Raw genomic sequence first — 25,262 nt, forward strand, 5'->3', positions numbered from 1 at the left:
AAAAAGAGATAATTCTTTTTTTAATATAATTTTTGAAAAAGGAAAAGAATGACGAATATATATATATATAGCTTGAGTTTTACTCGTACTTCAATATCATTCGAATCCCTTCTTATATTATCACAATCGGATAAGATTCTTGTTATTCACCTTCGATGAGACATTTGTATATGTAAATTGATTATTATTTTGACCATTCGTCGCGACATACTTCTTTCCAAAGATTGCATTAACTACGAATATATATTATAATATAAAATAAATGTTTGCGAATATACGCCACATTTAGAGCGAAAAAGATGAATTGAAATAAGAGCATTCATATTATTATAGGTTTAACTCATATGATGAATTCAGATTCAGTGAGTTAACTCTAAGAAGAATATAGTTACAACTAGCTTTTTTAAATTACAAAAAAAGCATAGAAAAAAAAACAAGATAATAATTAATATAAATGACAAGCAATCGTTCCTCGAGATATTTATTAATAATAAAGAAAAGAAAGAAAAGAAAAACAAAAGACGACACATTCTAACATATAAAAAGACTGGAAATGTAAAAAATAGATAAGTTCACAGATAATTACATTCAAAAACACCATACAGACACCATACACTCCATCGCACAAGAATGGCAGTATCAATGTAATAATACCTGTAAATCGTGAAACAAGATGTAATTAAACAGTTTAGAAGAATTGGAAGCTGCATCAAATGCAATTAACTATGAACTAAACAGTTTTTGAGCATCTCGCTCTCTCTTACTTTTTCATTCTTCCATTTACTCTTTTTCACATGTGCATACATTCGCTCATTATTTCATCTATCTTCTTTCGTTTTCTTTTGCTCATCTACAAGTTAAATCCAATAGAGGCAGAACAGAATTTCTGCGAGGTACATAACTACTATAAGAATGATATAATAATAATATTATTATTAAGAATAATAAAAATAATAATATTAATAAGGAAATTATCAGCAAATACTTTGTGAATTTAATGGCTGTTCAAAATACATATACTGTGTGCATGTGTGCTCATATATTTGCACATATTAATTAAGAATAAGCACACAATTTCAGATTCTCTCGCATTCTCTTTCATTCGCTCTTATTCTCACTCTTCTCTCTCTTTTTCTCTTTACGCACATTCATTTTATCGGTCGCCGTGTTACGTGGTTCAGAATATCTCGCACGTTATACCGACCACGTCATTCGTTCGGCAATTAAATCACAGACAATGTGTATGATACGGTGATTAACAATAAATCGTCAACTAGCATTACCTATATATAATTCGGGATAAATAAAAGTTATTGTACAAATTAATATTATGCATTCAATTGTAACAAAAAAGACACTGTATTTTTGTTTCTTTTTTCTCCGGTAAAGACATGCGAATGTACAAGTATATGCACGGACACTGCGGTTTATTTCTTTACCTCGTTCACCGCTCCATTCGTTCATTTTCACAAACTCGCCTGTGTGTATGTTTGTAGCTTAACTTTAAGCCTTGCTCCAATAAAACATCTTCGTAAAAGTTTCGTTTTATTCTATTTTATTTTTCTTTTTTTTTTTCTTTCTTGCTTTGATCGTAGACAACTATAAAAGTACACTTTCGTTACTCTGACATTATATTTTCGCTTCCTTTTTGGTTATTCTGCAAATTCACTGCAGCTGAAACATTATTAATTATTATAAATATAATATTGATAATTTTTTTAAATATTTAATATTGATGAAAAATAATAAATACCAGTAGACTACATAGCGTTTTCTTGATGATTCTTTTGGAATAATATAGTTTCTTCAAAGATATATTGTTTCAATACTTCTTTTGGAAGATCATCTAATTCCATGTCAAACTTAAATGGTTCTTCTGCAACCGGCTAAAAATTGAGCATGTTATAAAATTATTTTTAAGTATTTGTCTAAATATTTAATGTCTAATAGTAGAAAATATACTTCATCAGCGGGATCATAATATTGTTCTAAATAAGGATGTGCTAAAGCATCCTCTACAACAATCCGTTTGTTAGGATTAAATGTTAACATTTTATCTAACAAATCTAAAGCTCGCAAATCAGCATTTGGAAATAAACTTGTCCATGGAACCTTTGGTTTATATGGTAATGATTGAAGATAATTTCGTGCCTAAAATAATATTTTATAATTGTATATATATTGTATTAATATAATGATATTAAAGAAAATTAAACATAAAAAAATGATTAATACTTTTTCATTTATAATGCACTCAAGATCCTCAGGGGATGGTGATCCAAGGACTCCCAATATATGATTTAGTTGATCTAAATAGTGTTTACCAGGAAATATTGCTCTTCTGGAAAGCATTTCTGCAAGAATGCAACCAACTGACCAAATATCTATAGACTTAGTATAGCCCTGTAAAAAAAATAATAAAACATAAAATTTATTATATTTATTTTAAAATATTCTAAAATTTATTCTAAAATTATTCTAAAATTCTAAACTAAAATAACTCAAATTCTATTATTCATTTACCTTGGAATTAAGCATTATTTCTGGAGCTCTATACCACCTTGTTGCTACATATTCAGTAAGAAAACCAGCATGATTATGCTCTGGATCAGCAACTCTAGCTAAACCAAAATCACAGATTTTAAGGTCACATGTGGTATTTAACAGCAAGTTGCTTGGTTTCAAGTCTCTATGTAATACATTTGCAGAATGAATATACTTTAATCCCCTTAATATTTGGTAAAGAAAATAACATATATGATCATTACTAATAGCCTGAAATTAATGAATGAGTTTTAAATATATTGATATTTTTTTTATAATTTCATTTATTAATATTAACTATGCTAACCTGTGTTTTAAGAAGTTTATAGAGATCAGTTTCCATTAGACATTGAACAATATATACATCTTTCATTTGTTCTATAGTAGGTGCCCTTAATATATCTCTTATATCTATTATCTAAAAAAGGAAGTATAAAATCAATAAATTTTACTAATTATATTTAAGAAGCTGATAAATTACTTACATTTTCATGCTTAAACCTAGTCAAAATTTTTATTTCCCTTAATGTTCTCTGACTATATGTTTGATGTTCAAAGGGTGAAATTTTTTTAATAGCTACCTTTGTTTTTGTTACATTATCATAAGCAGATCTGCAAAAAAATTTCAAAATTTAAGATATTTAAAATTTTTTTTATTAAATTGTTTTAAAATATATTCAAAAAATAAATATAATAATATTATTAAGAAAAAATAATAAAATACTATATATACATAAGATTTGTTTCTTAATCTAGAATTATAATACAAGAAATAATTCTACAATATCTTTTTTTATTTTTAAAATTTATTTCAAGTTTAAATATATCATATTCCAATAATATCTACTCAATTATTAAAAAAATAAAAAGTTAAAACAAAAAAAAAAAGAAAAAAAAATTAATTTTAAATCATTTAAAAAATTTTTAATAAAAAAGATTAGAATTTTTCCTAAAAATTCGCCATTTTTGCAAAAGTATTTATAGAATATATACGTGATCTCGTTAACAGTATAATGATAAGAGCGATAAATGATAGATAAGCGATGGGAACAAGGAAGTTATAATATTAACATACAAGTATGAATAGGGGTTTGAAAGGGGTGTGACAATCATATTCAAAACTGGCGCCAAAAGAAAACAATACATAACGATGAATAATACTTCGCAACAGTTGCATGTAGTGTCCAGTCAAAAGTAAAATCTTTTACATTGTGAAATGAAAATATTATTATAAAATTGATAATTCATTTAATGATCATGTTTTTGATTGTTTATCTTTCGGCCTGTCAGCTAGTCAATACGCGGTCGAATGTTCTCGGAAATAACAAAAAAAATTGACTCGAAGTCACTTACACGACCATTCCGTAGGCACCCTCACCCATGTATGACAAATTCGTGTATCGTGGACCAACTTCGAACGTTTGTCCACGAACAACTTCACAATTTGGATTCACACTTGCAGAACCTTCACCCGCCATTTTGACAACTATTTTGCGGCTCCGGCGAAGTCAGACCAAATCTTGCTTCTTAGTCGACTGACCATGAACAATATCATGATTAGATAGAAATATTATGAAAAATTTACATATTATTTATCAATTAATAAGGTATTAAAAACCATTTTCCTGCACTTTTTTCTTTAATCTTATCATTATAAATCAAATTTTTTTTTGATTACAAATATATCAAAATATTAAAAATTATTATTTTAAAATATTAAAAATAGAAGATTTAGAAATTATTTATTTTTTTATATCTTTTTTTATAAAAATTGTTATATTGTTAAGTTTTCTTTTTAATTTTTATTGCTGAATGTTATCAAATTAAATATTGATATAAAATGTTATAATATTGAGACAAAGATATTGTACTTCTATTGAATTTCGAGTTTCTCATCTAAAGTAAAATAAATTAAGACTTAGTTTAGTATACGAGTTATCATTACTTTATTATTATATTTGTATTAATAATCACATTTTCCGATTAAGAATTATAACAATTATAAGATTATAAGAATTCTTAATAAACTTTCAATTTAACGTTAAATATATTAAAGATATAATATGAATGCACCACCAACTTTTGAATCATTTCTTTTGTATGAAGGAGAAAAAAAGTACGTATTATAAATCGATTATTTATATTAAACATTTAATCAAAATGATATATATGTGATTTTCTGTATTTCATATAGAATTATCAAAGAACAAGACACAAAAGTTCCCAATGCTGCGATTTTTACTGTTAATAAAGAAGACCACACTCTTGGAAATATGATCCGCAAGTATATACATATTACAAAATTTATGCACAATAATATATATATATATATATATGTATACACACATACATATATACATATAAAGAGGTATTATGATAATCTTTATTATTTGATAGTCAGCTATTGAAGGATCCTCAAGTTTTGTTTGCTGGATATAAAGTTCCACACCCATTAGAACATAAATTTGTGATTAGAATTCAAACTACATCAGATTATACACCACATGAAGCATTTATGCATGCTATTACAGATTTAATAGCAGAACTTTCTCTATTTGAAGAACGTTTTAAGGTAATTTATAAATGAAAAATACATTACAATTTTTATATATTTATAATATTATTAAATTATATTAAAAAAACATTTTAGGAAGCTATTAAAGAAAAAAAGGAAGGATTAGATTGAATTTCTTATTTCTTTTTTAAAATTAATTTTAGATATTAAAAAAATGTAAATAAAATATTAATATGTATGTCATGTTTAGATTACTACGAGACCTGATTTATTTTAATAAATATTGATATAATTAATATAATTGATATTATTTTATATATGTATGAGTAAAGAAATAAAAATAATTGAAAAATAATTTACTTAAATCTTTTGAAATTATAACCCATTTGATAATATAAAGTCTGACAATAGAACAGCATATGAGCTATGAGATGGATAATGACTTTAATTTTAAAGATGAAAAATCGCTTATTAAGAAATGGAGTCATAATTATTTAATTTAAATAAGTTTGTAAAAAATACTAAAATCAGTCTCTTACAATTTTATTTTTTTAACTACAAAGTTTAATTTTCCTATAATTCTAAAAATTAAATATGTTTTGAAATTAATGTAATGACTTTATCAACCCTGCATTTAAGTTTAAAATTAAAAGGCAAGAAAATAGTAAATCATAGTAGTATAATTTTACTGAAACAAGTTTTGTACAAAGATTAATAGCAAAAATGGAACAATAAATATTTACTTTTATATAAAAAGTACAAATACTTTTTCAGAAAAAATGTACTACAATTGTAATATAAGTGCTTAGAAATCATATAAGAAACGGCTTAGACTAATTCTAATCTTGATTGATGAATTTTTCAAAATTAGAAGGAACTATTGTTAAATATATGGCGCTTTTTAACACTAAATAAATTATTAAATACATGTACAGATTCACACAAATATAATTAGTATGTACATAATTACATCTGACTTCATCCAAAGTATGCGTTTCATTTTTCATTACGCATTTCATTATGTTTCCATTCTATAATACAAATCAGCAATATATTATAAAATAACTTAGTCATAAATCTGGTTCACAATAGAAGTGATATATAACTTTGTACTTTAACAATCACGTGGAAGCGCAATAAATATACATAAAAACATTTTGATGAACATATATAGACTTTCAAATCATAAATTTAACATGAGGAGCACAAATTTATCACGGAATTATCAATATTTGGACAATTGATATGCATATTCCTATGCAGGAAGACACATATAACTATAGCTTTAAATTTTTTCATATAAAAATATACTCTGCAAAACTTTCAACAGGTTTTTTTTTCATAATTAGGATTTTTGAGAAGCAATAAAATATATCTACGAATGACAATACTCTATTAAAATGTTTCAGCATCATCGCAATCACGAGTATCATGTCCAAACACTGCAAAACAATTAAAACAATTATAAATAGAATACAAAGAAGATACAATAAAACAATTTATAACAATTACAAAGAAACAATTAAAAAAATTAATGTGAAATATTTAACAAATATACTTAATAAAAAAGTTTATAAAAAATATTTTTCCAAAATTTCATTAATATTTTTTAGAAACTTAAAAAAATATTTAGAACAAAACTTTATATATTTCCTCCTAGGAAAAAAATATTATAATAAATTATTATGAATATAATAAAAAGAATTTCAATTTATATAATTCTGAAAAATGAACTCTTACTTTCACAATTTTCGCAGTATGGTCTTTCCACTGGTGGTTTTTTTGAAGACTTTACGACTTTTTCCGTATCCAGAAAATCTTGAGCTTGACGTGGGCAATCTTCTGTTTCATGTAAATCAAATTGATCACAAATATCACAGAACATACGAGGTGCAGCCATACGTTTTTCTAATGTTGTTCTTTAATCAAAACAATATGGTTAAATTAATAATGATTACATTAATGTAATTACTATAAGATATATTTGATTGAATATTAAATATTACGAACTTGGTATATTCATTAGCTTCATTGGAAGGTATCCCCATTTCAAGAACTTCTACTTTACATAGTAAAGTTTCGTTTTTCCGTTGCATGTCAACTATTACAGAATTTAAGAAATCTATTTGACTTTTTGCTGTTTCGTATTCTTCTTTTAATTTTAGAATATCAATATCCTTATCCACTGAAATCAATAATTTCATTTTATATTATAATTAAAAAAAAATCCAAAAAAAATGTATTGATTTAAAAAAAATTTTACCTATATGTTGTTTCATATCACCTCCAGCTGCCTGCAATATAAATAACAATTTATTATTCATAATATTTTTATAATAAACTTATAACAAAATAAAAATCAAAAACTTACATCATAACTATTTTTTATATTTTCGCGAGTTAGTTTTAGTTGATTTGTTGCTTCTGTCCATTTAGCTGTAATTTGTTTATTCTCTCTTTCCCTAAAATGATCAATATAAGTATATAATAATTTAGAAATATTTAGAAATATTTATTTTTTACTTACAAATTACTTTGTACTTCTTTTAAATGTGTTGTTTCCATTGACATAATATTTAATTTTTCTATCAAATTTTGAACATTTTTTTCAGTTTCTTTTTCTTTAGTTTTCATGATATTTGTAAGCATTTCAATTTTTTGTTCTTGTTCTTTGAATAATTTTTCAAGAGATTCTTTTTTCTCAATTAGATTTTTATTTTCTTTAATCGCCTCAGTTAATTTATTTTGCATAAATTTAACTTCTTCACTTTCTATCTGTTTATCCATTTTTAATTTTTCCGTTTGTGCATTTTCTAAAGCTTTAATTTGTGCTGTTAATTTATCAATAGTTATTTCTTTATTATTTAAATCATTAATTTGTTTCTCTATTATATCTTGAAACAATTGTTGCTGTTTTTCTAATTCAGAATTTTTTTGCATTATAGATTCAAATTCAGCTTGTTTAGCTTTCATTTCACATTCTAAAGTATTTTGTAATTTCATCACAGATTCTTCTTTGGAACTTTTTAATTCTTTCATCATATGTTCTGTTTCCTGAAGTATATTATTTTTTATATCTAATTCTTTTTGTATAGTTTTTACCTGTGATTCTAAATTTTTTACATTTTCTTCTAATTTTGATTCTAAAATTTTTACATTATTTTCTAAAGAAATCTTTGTTTCAATAATATTAGATATTTCTTTTTCTTTCTCTAATAAAGCTTCCTCTACTTTTTTCATGTCGTTTACTTTATCTCTTTGTTCTTTTTGCATGAATATGAGAGTATCATTCAATTTAGAAAGTTGTGTTTCAAATTGTTCAGCTTCTTTTTTGGTTTCAATAAGAGCGTTTTCTTTGTCTTTAATTATTTCTGTAGCAGCAATTAGTTTATCCTTTAATTCTTTTATTTCATGATGCATAACATCTAATGATGTTGTCAAATCTTTATCCGAGGTTTCCTTACTAGAAATTAAACTTTCATTTGTTTTCTGTAATTCTTCATATTTCTTTTTTAATTCATGTAAATTAATATCTTTTTCTGTTATTAATAATTCTAATTTTGAGCGATTTGCTATTTCAATTTCTAGTTTATCTGTCAATTCTTCAATCGTCCAACGATTGGCACTTTGATTTGCTTCTAACTTAGACTTTGTTTTTTGTAAAATCTTTGTTTCTTCTTGAGAAGTTTTTAATTCCATCTTTAAGCTACTAATTTCTTTTTGAAGAGAAAATATCTCTTCTTTAAGTGAATTGTTTAAAGTTTCATATTGTTTTTTAAAATTAATCACTTCTTTTTTATTATTTTCTAATTCATTTGAAAGATTTAATGATTCCTGGGATTTTTCTTTAAGCTGTTCTTTAATACAGTTATTTTCTTTTATATGTTTTTCAAGTTCTATATTCTCTGTTTCAAATCTTTTTATTTTAATAGACAATTCTGTATTCAATTTTTTTTCTTTTTCTAATTCAGATTTATTATTCTCTATTTCTGAGCATTGTATTTGAATCAAATCATTAGCTTTATTTAATTCTATTTCCATATTATTCAACTTTGATTCTAACGATTTGAGTAAAGTTTCATTTTTGAATGCTTTATCTTTAACTTCATCAAGTTCTTTTTCTTTTAGTCGCAAATCTTCATTATATTTCATAAGTTGTTCTGACGAATCAGTAGAAGTACTTATTAAATTTGTTATATCAGTTTCCTAAACATAATAGAAATAAAATATATTTTATTAAGAATTTGCATTTTTAAAACTTTAAATAAAATAAACTAACCAATTTTTCTTTTTGAGATGTAACTTGTGACAATTTATTTTCTGAATTAGCAACTTGTTGATTTAATTTTTCTATATTATTTTCAAATTCTCGAAGTTTATTCTCCAGAATCGTTTTATTTTTTTCCGATAAAGTAAGTGCATCCTGTAATTCTGAAAATAGACAATAATTAATATTAATTTAATAAAATAATATAATTCAATATTATCATATTATCTTTTACCTAAAGTTTTTTGTGTGAGATTTTTTATTTCTTCGTCTTTATTTGCAAGAATTGATTTCAATTCAAGTACATCATTTTCTAATTTACTAAGCAATAGAGATTTTTGAGATATATAAGCATTTGCTTCTTCTATACATTTAATTTTTTCTTCAATTTGATCTTGATAACGTTTTGTTAATTCTTCTATTTCAGCTGCAGTTGTCGAACGAAGGTCTAATAATTCTTTTTCTTTCACTTTTAATTCTTCACTTAATTTTTTTAATTGTGCAGAGGAAGTGACTTCTGTAGCCATTAAAGAAGCAATATCATGTTCCTAATAATAAATTTGAAATTAATAAATTTAATATTTGCAAAGAAAAAAAGATACTTACTAATTTTTGTTTTTCTTGGACTATTTTAAAATTGTCTTCAGTCTTTGATTGATATTCCTGTATCTGCTTAGAAAGCAAACTATTCTTCTCTTCCATTAATTTGAGTTTTTCATTTAGTTCTAAAAAAAAAAAAATATTATAAATATCTTAATTTAGTATTTATATATTTCATATCATTAATATACCTTCAAGTTTCTTTAATGCAACAGATAATTCTTCATCTTTTTTTTTATTTATATCAATTTGTATAGATAATTCTGTCAATAGTTTTTCAGTTTCACATATTTTTTGATCAAGTTGTATATAGACTTCTTTAATTTTCGAATCTTTCATATTCAACTGCTCATTGAAAGATTCTGAAAGCTTGTTTATCTGATTTATATTTTCAGTCTTAAGATTCTCTAAAGCAATATTTTGTACTTCTAATTGTTTTTTTAATTCTAATTCTAGTTCTTTTGTTTTTACTTTCAGAAGATTTTCTTTTTCTTCTACTATCTTCTCATATTTAAATATTAATAATTCTTTTTCACTTATACTTTCTTTTTTAATATTTTCTATTGTTTCTATAGCTTTATGCAACTGTTCTTTTAAAGAACTTGTACTATTTTCAAATTCTTTTTTCATATTTTCTATTAATATATTTTTTTCTTGCAAATCTTTTATCGCACGTTCTATTTCTTTTTTTAAGCTAATCTCTGATTCTTTATGAAATGCATTTTCTTGTTGATTTTCATTCAATTTTAATTCCAATTCTTTTATTTGAATTATGTATTGTTCCATAAGTAATTTTTCCTCTTGCATTTCTTTTTCAAGATTATTCTTAGTTTCTTCTAAAATTTTATTGCGATTCTGTAAATCTAAATTAAATTCATAGTTAAAATAAATTATACGAAATTATTTAATAAAATATTTAATATTAATAAATTTAATATTATATTTAATAAAATATTTCTTTTTAAAGTACCTTCAAATTGATTTTTTTCTTGAACAGTAACACAGGAGATTTCATTGCGTAAACGGGATAATTCTTCTTCAGTTTCAAATAATTTTATACTGTCATGTTCAAGTTGAGCAACACGTTCTCTTTCTTCTAGTAATTGTTTTTCAAGATCTTTAATCCTGTTTTCATTTACAGTATTTACCACCTAATAATAAATGTATTTGTTTAATACTTTAATAAATTAATTTAAATATTAACTATCATAATGTGCATCAAGATATATGTTTTTTACTGATCAATTTAGGCAAGAAAACAATAAAAATCTCACTTTTCTTGTATGCCTCAATAAATGTAAGATGTATATTTAATAAGATATATTATTTGATTTTGCAGAGTAACAATATACATTTGTGTGTAACATAATAATAGAATCAAAATAAATAATAAATAGATTAATAAATAAAGACAAATAATAAATACACAATAAGTAGATAAATAAATAAATAAATAAATAAACATAGATAAATAAATTACATTGATAAATAAATTTCTCATATTAACTTAAATACTTATTACGTATTAATAATTGATTTATATGTAAAGCATAAATTTAGCATGAAAAAAGCAATGCTGAAAACAATTACGTTTGCAGTGCACCATAAAGCATGTTAAACCCGCACCTTTTTAACAAATTTCAATAGCATAATAATTAAATTTATGTATAAATACGATTTCTTTATTCTATTCTTTACTTTCTCTTTTCTTTTCTTATTTATTTTTATATATCTTAGTTGTATAAGTATCAAATAATAATACCATCATTATAATTCTGATATTTAGTATTAAAAAAAATTAAGAATTAAAGAAAGAGAGGAAGTACTGCGACGTCATCGTTTTTGACAAAATTGCGATGAAATGCTAAACAATATGACTATAGTGACGATAATACAAGTATAAGCGGTGCAGAAAAACAGCGTCATCAACCCTTTGTCTGTCTCAAACGGCCAAGTGTCCCATCGGATACTCACACATTGTTCACTTCTTTCTTTCTGAAAATAAACGATAAGGTTTTTGCGTTAACCCACAGCCTAAATACAAATGTTGTCAATATACCTTATGAAATCTTTCATTTTTTATTTTTAGTGAATTGTTTTTTTTAAAATACAATTATAAGCATTGATCACTAATGATTTAAAAATAATTTTAATATTTCATATTTTTTTAAATTGAGCTGTATGTATATTATAGCTTTACCCATCACCATTTATTATAGTATAAGCTCCTAATTCTAGAAAAAGCATATTAATCTAGATTCTAATTTTATATAATTATAATATATAAAATTATATAGTATTTTAGAACAGAAACAGAAATTTGACAAAATAAAGTGAAAGAACAAATATAAAAAAAATGATACATATATTTTTTTATTTTATTTTGTATTTTGTTAATATGATTGATTTAAATTTTTTTGTCATATATTCATACTTACCTTACGTATTTTATAAATAATTAATAAATTTTAACATATATCTTTTATGAAATAAAAATTATACCTGAATATCATCCTTGTTAATTGACTCTTCTTCAAAACGAAACAGAAGGTCTTCACATTTTCTTTTCTCTTCTTCCAATTGTAAAACAAGTGCATTTTTCTCCTCGAGTAATTTTGAAAATGCAACTTCCGCTTCAGAAACTGTTTTTTGCATTTTTTCTCGATACTAAAATTAAAATTATTTCTTTAAAATATTATTATAATATTAAATGAATTACATAAGTAATATGTATAATGTTACAACCTGCTCATATTCTTTTACTATTGATATAAGTGATTGTTCTGCCTGATCTGCTTGATTTGCAGCTTTTGTAATTCGTTCACGTTCTAAATCTCTTTCCTTCCGAAGAATTTCAATTTCCTGCTCTTTCTCCTTTAATGTTTCCTAAAATGATGAAAATGCGTATAAGAAAAAATTTTATTTTCAGAGATTATTTATTAAAAGAATTTATTACAAAAATTATATTATTTCTTATGATTTCAATGAAAAAAAATATTTAATTATTGCCATCAAAATGTGTGTCTACTATATATTTATAAATTGTATACTTTTTCTTATATGATTATATCATACTATATTGTATAATATATACATTTTCACCTTACAATTAACAAACTTTTATCGTTGTTCTTTAACTCTTAAGTTATTGGAGAACCGGTTTTCAATAAATAGAAGGAGAAAAGCATAAAAATGCATATAAAATTTCCAGAATAAAAATGCAAAGCGCGTAGTATTCTTGTGATACAAAATTTACAATTGAAGTATACGTAATTATTGCTACATCATCGATGTTATATCATCAATGATTAATATATTGAATATATTTTATTTTCAATATAAATTTCAAAAGCGTAATAGAATTCAAAAGCGTCTAGAATTATTCATTATACACTTACTTTGATGACATCTAATTAAATAAATGTGATTTGCATCATAAATAATAGAAAAATAAATTTTTGAACTTTTTATTGGAAATTTAAAATATTTTTTATCCATAAAAAAGAGAAAGAATTTATAAAAAAAATATTCATCTAGGTAAGAATCAAATTTCAAGGAGATTAAAAGGAATGGACGGATGATTTTATTAACATCACATACAGGTATCACTTTTTTAAACTACTTATTATCTACTGTACAACTAGTAACATACTAACAAATAAATTTATACTACAATAATTAAATGAATCATTATGACAATACTTCACTTTCATTTATATGTTTGAAATTGTGCAAACATATAGATACAATGCGTTCTTTATTCTATTTCTATATTGTAGAATAAATGAAGTATATACCATATATATTACATTTCTATTTAAGGAATAATAATTAATCAAAATAAATGTTAGATCATAATCTCACCTGCAGGGTGATTCGTGCAGGTGTCGAAGTGCGCAAACCAGGCCTCTGGAATTTTGGATGCAACAAAAAACAAAAATATATCATGCAACAGCCATACAGTTAAATCTCAGAGAACTCCTTTTTTGCTATTCTTACTTACTTTCAATAAATAAATATATTTCTTTTTTATTTTCGATAAAAAAATATATAAGACTCTATGAAAAAAATACTGTACTATAGACATGACTGCTTTAAGCGTTCAATAAAATTAAACAATGAATCCAAGAATGAATATTGAATATTTCTTTGGATCGTGAATTAAACTTTATCTAATATTTGATAATATTATTAACAATAACAGCAACAATAACAACTGCAAATCTATAACTATATTAAACTAATAACATCAACTGATACTAATAAGCTAACAACTTCGCAGTTCCACTCGCAAACGCATTTCAAAGCAGTCTAACAAAAGAAACGATGCTTTATTCATACAAACTGAAAGAAATACGTTCGTTTTACTCGAAACAACCAGAGAATCATTTTACGATCATTTATCGTTTATCACATGATTCTATCGTGTATTCTATAAAAATAATACATAATATCCTAAATAAGATATAAATTTAATATTAAAACAAAATATCAATTCTCAAAATAAAATTATACACATATTATACATTTATATACACATATTATACAAAAAATTCAAGTTTTTTACAAAAAAACATTTAACAGAAAACAAAATGTAACGATAACTTTTATAGTTATAAAATAGGATAAATAGTTCAATATTTTTGATTGTCAATATATTAATATTATATAATATACACTGCAATCCATAAATTTAGATATTTGGTGCATTAGGATATAAATAAATAAAAAAATATTATAATAACAAAAATATAAAGTATAATTATCTATATTAAAACAAAAATATAAATTAAATTTAACAAATATCTGGATATTTATGGATGAAAGTGTATATTCAATTAATTTACCCTTTCAATCCTCTGATCGTTCGAGTAAATACTGAAATCAAACAAAAATAAATAGTCAGGAATCTGCGTTCTGGAGAGAAGATACAAGCTGCAGGCCATCATCCTCCTCATTCTGGTACCGTGAATCTTACCCTCGCGGCACTAACACCAGTTCTAGTAGCTGTACTGGTGGTGCTAACTATGCTTGAAACCGAGACCAATGACTCTCTGGAACCGGTCTTCCTTAGGGACGTGTTTAAGGCGGCGCCTGTTGGCCTGTGCGCCATACATGATGACCTTTTGCTGGTTGGTGACCGGCTGACCTTGTGCGCGGGTGCGAACAAACCGTATTTGGGTCGACACTCGAAGTACCTGAATGAATGCTAAACTACTTAGTAAAGTGAATGCAGAAAATAGAAGTTAAATAGATGAAATTTATTATATGAAATTAATGGAATTGCAAAATCTAATTTATTTTTTAAAAAAATATAAATAATATAATAGGAGAGAATAAATAACGATAATAAATCTGAAGGTTGTTGTTCTGCATTAAATCGAGATTATAAATATAATTTTTAACATGATCGAATCGCGTTAATTAATTCTACCTTGTAGAACTATGTAAGAAATCCAATTGAATAAAACATTTCTTCCCATGCTGCTACTTTTTCAGAAACGTATGATTTTTTTTTATTGTGATCTGAACTGAATATTCCAGCCACTTAAAATAAAGATATCGAAGAAAAAATAATAAATTTAAAATAAGAAAAAGAAGTATTTTTAAGAATTTAAATAATAAGTAACTGAGGACAATAGAAAATCAATCAAAGAATACTAAAAATGTAAATTTTCAATTGCATGTATTTTGCAAATGATATAATATCATTGAAATGGAAGATATTTCACATGATAAAAAAAAAAGATAATGTTGAATAACTGAAAATCTTTAGAAAGAGATATTATATCAAATTATAAATTTGAAATAACGATGCACACCTTTTATCATTAACGGAACCATCATTTTTTCCAATAGGATCATCCAATTCCACTCCACACCATTCACCGACTGCAAACTCTGTTGTACCGTAGTACCTGAGGACACCGGTTTTGCTGCCTTGACTGGATGATACTATTACCCTGTCACCTATTCTGAGATCCCTCTGGGACACCGTGGACGATAGACTCGTCATTGATGCGTCTGTGTGACGAGTTATAAATCTTTCTTATAATGTGTGAAATTTTTTGAAGAAAAAAAGATGCATGCAAGAAACATTAAAGTAACGTTGTACAATAATTTTGTTAAAAAAATCTTTATATATATATATATTTATATTGTAAGCAAATATTGACTATATATAAGTAAATAATTAACCCTTAATTGGAAGAAACGAGGAAAAAAGGACTTTTTGATGTGCAAGATTTATATTTAATAATTATACTATTAGAAATTTCTGAATATAAATATATGAATGGATATATCTAGTATATTAAATTGTAAGAGTTATAAGGAATCCTAGTGAATCCATTTGGATATTTCTATAACTTCAGTCTTAAGGTTGAATAATAAGAAATTTATCTATGTTCCATTTTTGCTTTGTTATATTTCTATAGAATAATATTTAAAATGTAACTTTAACATCAATTGAGGATTACTCCAAGAATGCATATTTAACATTTAACAATTTTCACAATTGATGAAAAGAAAATGAGGAAACTATATTCAATTTATTTATTAAACACATAAAACTTGACGTATAAAAATTTAACTATATAAATAATAAACATGAACAAACGTAGGCTACATAAGAAATGCAGAGAGAATGCAAAAGACAATAATACGTTTCTTTCAAAGAGATTCAAAATATTGAATAAAAATATTAAACAGCCTGCTACATGTTAGACACAATAGTAAAGTAGCCTACATAGTGCGACTTTAAAAGCTACACAGCGTGCAACTAAACATTCCTTACAAAGCGTAAATAATCTCTACAGAGAATTTTGCAGAATTTATCTTTACCTGTAAACGATTTTCCATAAAACAAGTACAATACACAATTTACAATTTACAATCAACCATACTTATTCTATCAATTTTTATCTTAAACCTACAAAATTCTCGAGCATTGAAAATTCCTTTTCTATTCTACCAAAAAAGAACATATTCTTTCACATTCCTCTTGCGCAATTCTCATTCCCCGTTTCTCAAACAGAAGTGCAAACACATTACGGACGAGGAGAGTATCTCTTGCAGCGATCCTTACTCAGAGATGGAGACATGGATTTGCTGAGACTTCCTTTCGAGCTGTCAGGTGGCGAGGTGGGTGTCTTTTGTGTCGGTGAGGCCTCAGAGGTATCGGGCAACGGTGTTCTGGTCAGTCTGGTCAATCGTGAAAATATTCCACGTTTCGGTTCGCATTGGAAATATCGGCATCCGGCCACGGATCCGTCGTTTTTGCCTGAGGGATCCATTCCGTTCCATTAATTTTCATCGAAGATGCGATTTCCTCTTCACCAAGAATTAGGGAAGGTAGGCTTACCGATCGGTTCGTCTAGGACCACTCCAGCCCAGTCTCCAGGTGCAAATTGAGTTTCGCCGATATAGGCGATGGCGCCTGGTTTCGTGCCACCAACCCATACTCGATCTCCGATTATAAAGCTGTCCGTATCCTCGGTCAGGACCACGCTATTATCTGTCCAGGCGGAATTATTAAGTGTTTAATGGCATCACTTGAATTCTTTGCTTCTTTCGATGGAATTTTCTTTATTGACTTTCTTTTTTAACTCCTTTCCTTCTTTTTTCATCGTGACAATTATTTCGAGAAGATGTTGGGATATAATTGAATTGATCAAATTTTTCCTTTATTTGTTTCAGAAAGATGAATTGGGATAAGGGATAATTTCTTGTAATATTCGTTAGTTTTAGAATTTTTAATTGATCTAAAGTGGCTTCAAGATATTTCGTGAATGTGTACAATTTAATATTTCTCATTTTGGAATGAGATATATATATAGTTTGATGAATTGTTTAATATAGTTGAAAAAACTCTCTTATCCGGATGGAATATTTAAACTCCTTTATTTTTTTATTTGTTCATTAATTTAAATTTTCTGTTGATCATGATGCCATTTCAAGCGCACGTGCAACAATAAAAAGCTACGAGAAGATTCGCAAAAGAAGACGATGCAATCGTATATACTTATTGTTATCGTAGAGTGATGCGAGAGCCATCGCCCATTTTAAGGAAGATTAGTCATGTCTGAAAGAATCTGTGATCATAGATGTTGATTGAAATACTTTGGAAATCTTATGAATATTTTTTGAATAAATGCTAATATAACAGCGAAACTACGTGATTCGCGTATTAATGAAGGAATTATGCGATTATAAAACAAATTTTTTACATATTTCTACATATATATTCATTGTACAAATTTTGAATAATTAATTCTAAATTTTATATTATTAATTACTGTATTCAAAATTAAAGAAAAGACTTAACAATTTATAGATATGTGGAGAAGTCAGATATCTTATCTTAAATCATAATTTAATAAACATATACCTATATTTTATATTACTTATTAATTATTTACATATTTAAATGTTTAAAAAACAGGCGATAAACTTTACATCTCTCTATTGAAATATACTAGGACATAATGCATAAATATAAGAGATAAAAAATAAAAATAAAAAAAAAAGCACCTACCTGATCCTCTGCGCAGGCCAGCCTCGCTTAATCGACGGCCATGCGTTTCCCAAAGATGATCCATTTGGCCTGTGATCATGCAAAACAATGCAAAACAATGCAAATCATACAAAACGAAAGCATAATTTCACGGAGCAAACAAGCTTACCGCATTTTATTTTCAACCCTTGTTCAGTAAGGATTGAACATCATAAAAAAATAGAAATGAAATAAGAAAAAAAAATTAAATGCAGTGAATGTCACTCTAATGTAGAAGATTCATTACGATCATGCGTTACGCATGATAAAACAAATAATAATAATAGGTTTTTTAATTGCAATTGGATGATACGTAAGAGAGGAAGTCTATTTCCTACAGGACAAGTTATTAAGCAAAGTGTTATGTAAAAGAGATCACAACGAGGTGTGTTCGAATCGATAATTATATCTATATGGATTTTATATTTAACTCTTTTATGATAATTAAATAATATAAATTCATATATATATATACACCTTAAATTATTAAATAAAATTATCAATTAAAATTATATTAAATTTGAAGAAAATAGATGTAAAATCAATATAATAAATGTGATGATTAATAGTGGAACTTTTATAAAATATTAAGTTATTTATAAAATAAAATTTGAAATGGACCAATCTCTTTCATAAAATATTATTCTTATCGTACTTTTTTGAACAAATTTATCGTATCATTTAATCTAAATTATTCAATTGACAAATAGAATTTCTTTTTTTTCTATAATATCACAGATTTTTCAATAATAATTCAATTAGAACATAAGACGAATGTATTATCTCGAAGCTTGCTACTATCCTATGATAAAAATCAGAGAAAAATGTCACGATTCGCGATTTAATTAGCTATTCATGAGTTGGTTGGTGGGCGAGCCAGTGGTAGTAGGTCGTTTGCGTAGGTAGAATTCTCTGTTCGATGAGATTGATTCGCGATTAAAATGAAACGATAGAATATAAAATCGTGCATATAAAAAATATATAAAGATGCTTTTTTATCACAGGATATTTTAAACATAATATTTAAGATTTAAATAAATTTATAAATGCAATTTTTTGAATGATAATAAAAAGTAAGTAGAGACAAAATGAGTAATTTGGATAATAAGCAAATAATGTACAGATATAAAAGAGTAATAATAGATTCATTGTTTATGATTTTTTACGATTATTGTGAGTAATAAAAAATTAATGGGATTAATTGAGAACATAAGTGAATAATATCAAAACAATGAAGAAGTATTATTTTTTCTTGAATAAATTGTAAAAAATAATACAAATAATTTATATTTAATAATAAAATTATTGTATAATAATAATAAAAATCTTAGAATGAATGCTAAAGTTTTTATTTAAATATTAACTATACGTATATATTTATAAAATCAATCTTCAAATGCTAAAACGCAGTTCTACTTTCAAAATGCTATATAAAGATCGATGCATCATCGTCTAACGCATCAAATTGTTAGACATGAGTCACCTAGAAAAAAAAAAATACACTGAAAAAACAATGCAAGTCCAACAACCAATTGAGTCCAGGTAAATCCTATATACAATGAACAGCAATATAAACATACAGTAGAATTTTTTTTACTCTAAAGATAAATATATTACACGAAAGAGTAGAGAGTACTAAAATAAACATTGTATTGTGTCAAATACCTTGACCGCGTAACATATGGTATACTTGGTAATAAGATACGTAGTAGTCATACAATCCAAGATATCTTGGTTCCGCACGAATGTGGATGATCCATATGTAAACAAGGTTAATGGTAGTATCGATTCGATTACTATTGATATACTATAGTTGTCAGATAGCAATTTGTTCCTGAAATCTAATCTAATGAACATTTAATTGTAGCTTAGCAATCTCAGTTTCAGAATCATTTTTCAATCATGCTCAACAAATGCTGATATATCAAATTTTTTTTAAATTGGAAAATTTGATGATTTCAATTTTTTTAGGAACTAAAAGTTTAGATATTTTTAATGAGATTTATTTAGAAATTAAAACTATTAGAAACTGAATTGAGAAAATTCATATCCTTACAGAAAAGTTCTGATAATTCATTTCTTCAATATCATTGAAATAATCTTGATCAAATTAGTTTTCAAATTCTTTTATTTTTTTGATTTTATATTTCATAGTTTATTCGTTTAATTTTTAAAATAACAAATTACACACTGAAAGTTATATTAAATTATTCTTTATTCTTTATGTTATTAGAATTAATAATAAATTGAAAATGAAAAAAATTATAAGAAAATTTAAATAATATGAAAATGAATCCTAAACAAATTTCTTTTAAATTCTTAATTAAAGTAATTTATAATTATAAATATTTTCAAAATTCTTATGAAAAATTATACAATAAACATTTAAATGTAAATTCTTCTATCCAATATATAAAATACAAATATAATTTTTCAACAAAAAAAATTTAATCTTTCCTAATAAATTTTATCTGCATTCTAATGAAATCATTTAAGAAAATACCAAGGCCATAGAAAATTATATTTTGTAAAATTATATTTCTAAATGATGTCTGACCAATAATAAAAGAGATAATGAATATTACAATATATCACATATTATATTAATGGCATTAATAAAGAAGTAAATCAAATTTATAAATCAATCTGAAAACCGGCCATTGTTGGTTTAAATATCATAGAAGTCTAAAATGAGCAATATTTTCAATTTCCTTCTCATATTTAGCCGATGATGTCTTATTATTATTGAACACCATGAAACTGATTATATCAGATGAAAAGATTATTATTTTAGATTAATTTATAAAGTATAATTTATAAAGATATGATTATGCTAAGATTTAAAGAAAAAATATATGTAAAAATTTGTATCATATGTTTGCATTACTTAACCAATGAATATTGATTATTGAGAACCATAGAAAAAGATCTTAACATCATACAGGTATTGATTTAAATAATCTCCATTGAAGATAATTAATCAAGCAATGAGAATGAATTTTTAATGTGATCATAGATCATTCTAAATAAGAGAATGAAAGATTAATTATTTTGCCTATTAATATCTTTAATAAATTGTAATATTAGAAAATTACTAAAAAATTTCAATAAAAAATATATCTAATATCATATCAAATAAATAAAAAAATAAAATTTATAATAAATAATATTCACGATTTTCTTCAATAGTATTCTTATCAAATTCAATAGGAAAAATATTATAATAAAAATAAAATAATATAAAGTTACAAAAACAAAAGATCATAGTTTTTTTATGATCTTTTTTAATACAGAATTACGGATAACATTTCAATAATATGTTAATCTTGATATGTTAAGTATCAACATTTTAAAGTCATGGATCACTATGAATTTCCTTAATAATCAATATCAGATATCGAAAAATTGTATCCACATATGTGTTTCCATGTGGAATTGAAATCGATTGGCATCGTTACCTTGAGCTTTTCTATCGTGTTGCGAAACTCGAGCCCGATCAGCAATACGTGCGCGATTGATCATGGGTGCAAGATAGACGCCGTGAAAATCTCTGCCCGAAATGGAAAGCATGGCAAGCACGTGGGAGGAAAGACGGAACGCACGGTAGGAAATTGAGCGTACAATAAACACATGCAAATTGCATAACGTAATGTGCGTCATACGACGATGACTGCACTGGCACTACACGCGTCGCGGTCTCTTCCTAATCGAAGTCACTGGATGAACCAATAAGGTAAGATAACTGCCCTCAATGCGAGACCAGGAGCTTTTGTACGCGGCTAGCATCTCTTTCCGCTCCGCGCGCCGTGAATAATCGAATAGATTAGTATGTAGATTTTGCGGCTATTCTAGAAGAAGATCAAAATTTAATCTTTATAAAAAAGATATTGAATTCGTATTTATATACGATATTGGAGAAACATTTAATGGCTAAAAAGTGATGATGATAAAGATACTTGATAAATAAAGAAGTAAACAAATTTTTAAGAAATTATTTGATGAATAGTTTGAAAGATACTTCAAGATCTACAAATAGTGATATAATAGAATTATATGACATATTTCTGTAAAATAAAAAACAATAATATTTGATAATTGTATTGGATATTTTAAATATCCATCATGAAGACAGAACCAATAATTAATTTAATTTATTCGGCCAAATATAATTTTATAATGATGAGGAAAAGAAGTAAAATATGAATATGAAATGAAATAATATTTTTAAAGTATATTTATATCTTTAAGATTAAGAAATAATTAAATAGCTTCAAATATGAAGGATGAACAACATATAAAACCTTAACAAATCAATTAACTTCCAATAAATCTTAATAAAGAATTCAAGAAAATCCATCAATGTTTTAAAAAAACATCATAACAGAAAACACAAATAATTTACTTGCAAAAAGCAAAAATGATACTATGTATCATTCAATGATCCATAGAGTTAGTAACAACAAAATTAAATAGAGATTCATTTTACCATTGCATTTATAATTTCTTCAATGAAACAAAATGTTCACGGTAACCGATACAATCATAGATTTGTTAATGAGAAATCGATATATTTACCAGATCGGTCGGACGAGATGCGTTGCGCTGAGAGGTGGAAGAACGACTCGCAAGAAGTTAGCGAGTTCGGACTTGTAAAAGTATTCGTTCATGCTCGTCTCAGGGTCTCGTGGGCGTACTCATTTACGTGGTGTGGGGAATTAACGGATCCCAGCTTCATACTGCTGTAACCCTTTATTTGTATCGTTTCCTCGCTTGATGTATACATTGGGCTAGGTATGAACCAAGCTCGATGATTTGTTAAATTCGTTTAAATTTTTTATAATTATTATCAATGTAAATTATAAATATAAATATAAAATGATTCTTCTTTTCCTTTTTCATTTATAAATAATATTATAAAAATAGAATAAAATAAAATATTTGTATTTTAAATAATATAATGAAGTATATATTGTGATGATATAAATTTCAAATATATTTGTGTGATTAGATATTATCTATATATAATAGTATTACCTTTTCAAATAAATTATTTTAACCAAACCACACAGTTGTGTATAGTTATGTCATTTTTTGAAATATTTAAAAATTTTTATTAAAAATTAAATGTTTTACATGTAGCAAACAAAGAACATTAAACATACAAAATACATTAAAATTTAAGCTAAAGAAATAATATGTATATGAATAAAATCATATAATTTTTTTCAAGACATGCATATATAATATAATATAATAAATAAATTTATTAAAGACTTACTCATTGATGGTCTTGGAGGTGATGGTGGAACTGCTGGTCTTGGTGGTAAATTGCTGCATGGTCGACCAATTTTTGATGGTGGTCTTATTCCAGATGGTTTTGGATCAGACATGTTTTTATGTATGTAACAATATTATGTAACTGAAACATGAAAATGATAGATTAATAAAAGTGAAAGAAAAATTCAAAAGATATAAGAAAAATGAAAATTAAAAAATATAATCAAAAATATATTAATATTTTAATAGAATATTAGTATAATGATAATAATAGTATACATATGAAATATCAAATACAATAAATTTTTTAATTTATGATAATATCATTTAATATTATACAGAAAAAGAACATATAACTATAAAATTTTAACTTTGTATTAAATATTCAAAATATTGAATTTATGAAAAAATAAAAAAAATTAGCAAAGAAATTGCAATAACACACTAATAATTGCTTCTAAACAATGTTCTATGTTTACATTCAGTAATCTAAGGTTAAATATATTTATATTATTCAAAAATAAAATCGCGACAAAATGTTAAATATTTCTATTTCCGTTATTTTAAACACTTTTAATATTGTGTTTAAAAAGTATGATATTTTTAAATTCATTTCAAATTTCCTACAATATGATGATAAAAAAAATATTTGATCTTATTTGAAAAATTCAAGGTGACCTTGATTTTGCTGTGAAAACAAATTATTTTCGAAATTTTTATTATCATTAATTTTTATTATCTGTTGTATATTCGATACCAATAAATTTTTGTTTAAAATTTTATTTTCAGATAGCAAATGGCCGAAAAATCGTTTATTGCATTAAATGGAACATCATATATATATATATATATATAAACAAAATAATTTCAGTTATTAACATCAAAATAACTTTAAATCAACTTAATATTTTAAATACTTAACATTCTTTAAATTTTATATTTGTATTTTATTTAATTTCTGTAAAAAAATATATTATGTTAAAAATTTAAAAATTATAATCAAAAACTTATTATATTATATTAATCGAAATCGACATTTAAATTGCGCATACAATTTCAAAATATATCTTAAAATATAAATATAATAAATGCTGACATTTATAAATAAACATATGAATATAACTATTATATTTTTATTCAAAAATAAAATATGTTAAAACATAAATTTTGCTTGAAAAAAATATTAAAATATTAAAAAAATGTCAAGTGGAAAGTTAACCTCTTCAAAATCAATGTTAATCATTAAAAATATAATCATCGTACCTTATTTAATTGTAATATGATGAATTCACGTACAATTAATTAACATATTTTACAATATCACTATATTTATGAAGAAGCACTATAAAATATTTGCACAAATTCACACAATGATCAACGGAAAAATGACAATTAGTGGCGCCAGAAGCGCCGTCACGGTCTACTTATGAATTAATTTAGAATTCTCTGTCAATTTTTCTCCGTATTTCAATATAACCACAAATAAATTATAGAATAGATTTACT

The 25,262-nt window shown here is 25.0% G+C and overlaps 3 protein-coding genes across 23 annotated transcripts; 1 reads left to right on the top strand and 2 right to left on the bottom strand.

Annotated features, from left to right (window-relative positions):
- Positions 1-1,538: 1,538 nt before the first annotated feature.
- On the bottom strand, positions 1,539-4,033 carry LOC107997332 (mitogen-activated protein kinase 1). Its single transcript, XM_017055855.3, has 8 exons — positions 3,898-4,033; positions 3,030-3,156; positions 2,852-2,962; positions 2,524-2,775; positions 2,236-2,403; positions 1,963-2,151; positions 1,754-1,886; positions 1,539-1,674 (listed from the first exon to the last, which is right to left on the bottom strand). The coding sequence occupies exons 1-7, from the start codon at positions 4,020-4,022 to the stop codon at positions 1,761-1,763; spliced, it is 1,098 nt and encodes a 365-aa protein (XP_016911344.1). The 5' UTR covers positions 4,023-4,033; the 3' UTR covers positions 1,539-1,674; positions 1,754-1,760.
- Positions 4,034-4,519: 486 nt separating this feature from the next.
- Positions 4,520-5,414, top strand: LOC107997314 (DNA-directed RNA polymerase II subunit RPB11). The gene is made up of 4 exons (XM_017055820.3): positions 4,520-4,660; positions 4,739-4,828; positions 4,942-5,116; positions 5,195-5,414. The coding sequence occupies exons 1-4, from the start codon at positions 4,608-4,610 to the stop codon at positions 5,228-5,230; spliced, it is 354 nt and encodes a 117-aa protein (XP_016911309.1). The 5' UTR covers positions 4,520-4,607; the 3' UTR covers positions 5,231-5,414.
- Positions 5,415-5,586: 172 nt separating this feature from the next.
- Positions 5,587-25,180, bottom strand: LOC107997312 (CAP-Gly domain-containing linker protein 1). Of its 21 annotated transcripts, XM_062072393.1 has the most exons (23): positions 23,759-23,899; positions 23,056-23,267; positions 21,939-22,328; positions 18,463-18,531; positions 17,290-17,442; positions 17,014-17,208; positions 15,749-15,950; positions 14,905-15,124; positions 13,791-13,835; positions 12,672-12,812; positions 12,429-12,593; positions 11,901-11,921; positions 10,897-11,077; positions 10,118-10,789; positions 9,933-10,051; positions 9,562-9,874; positions 9,339-9,490; positions 7,587-9,265; positions 7,431-7,521; positions 7,323-7,353; positions 7,070-7,244; positions 6,800-6,978; positions 5,587-6,501 (listed from the first exon to the last, which is right to left on the bottom strand). In XM_062072393.1, exons 3-23 carry the CDS (start codon positions 22,138-22,140, stop codon positions 6,455-6,457), a joined length of 5,052 nt encoding a protein of 1,683 aa, XP_061928377.1. In that variant the 5' UTR covers positions 22,141-22,328; positions 23,056-23,267; positions 23,759-23,899; the 3' UTR covers positions 5,587-6,454. The 21 variants fall into 21 exon arrangements, with proteins under 21 accessions (XP_061928377.1, XP_016911303.1, XP_016911306.1 ...); XM_017055814.3 differs by lacking the exons at positions 21,939-22,328; positions 23,056-23,267 and adding an exon at positions 25,021-25,180; XM_017055817.3 differs by lacking the exon at positions 21,939-22,328.
- Positions 25,181-25,262: the final 82 nt, after the last annotated feature.

The sequence above is a fragment of the Apis cerana genome, linkage group LG3, assembly GCF_029169275.1.
Source record: "Apis cerana isolate GH-2021 linkage group LG3, AcerK_1.0, whole genome shotgun sequence".
NCBI classification, from domain to species: Eukaryota; Metazoa; Arthropoda; class Insecta; order Hymenoptera; family Apidae; genus Apis; species Apis cerana.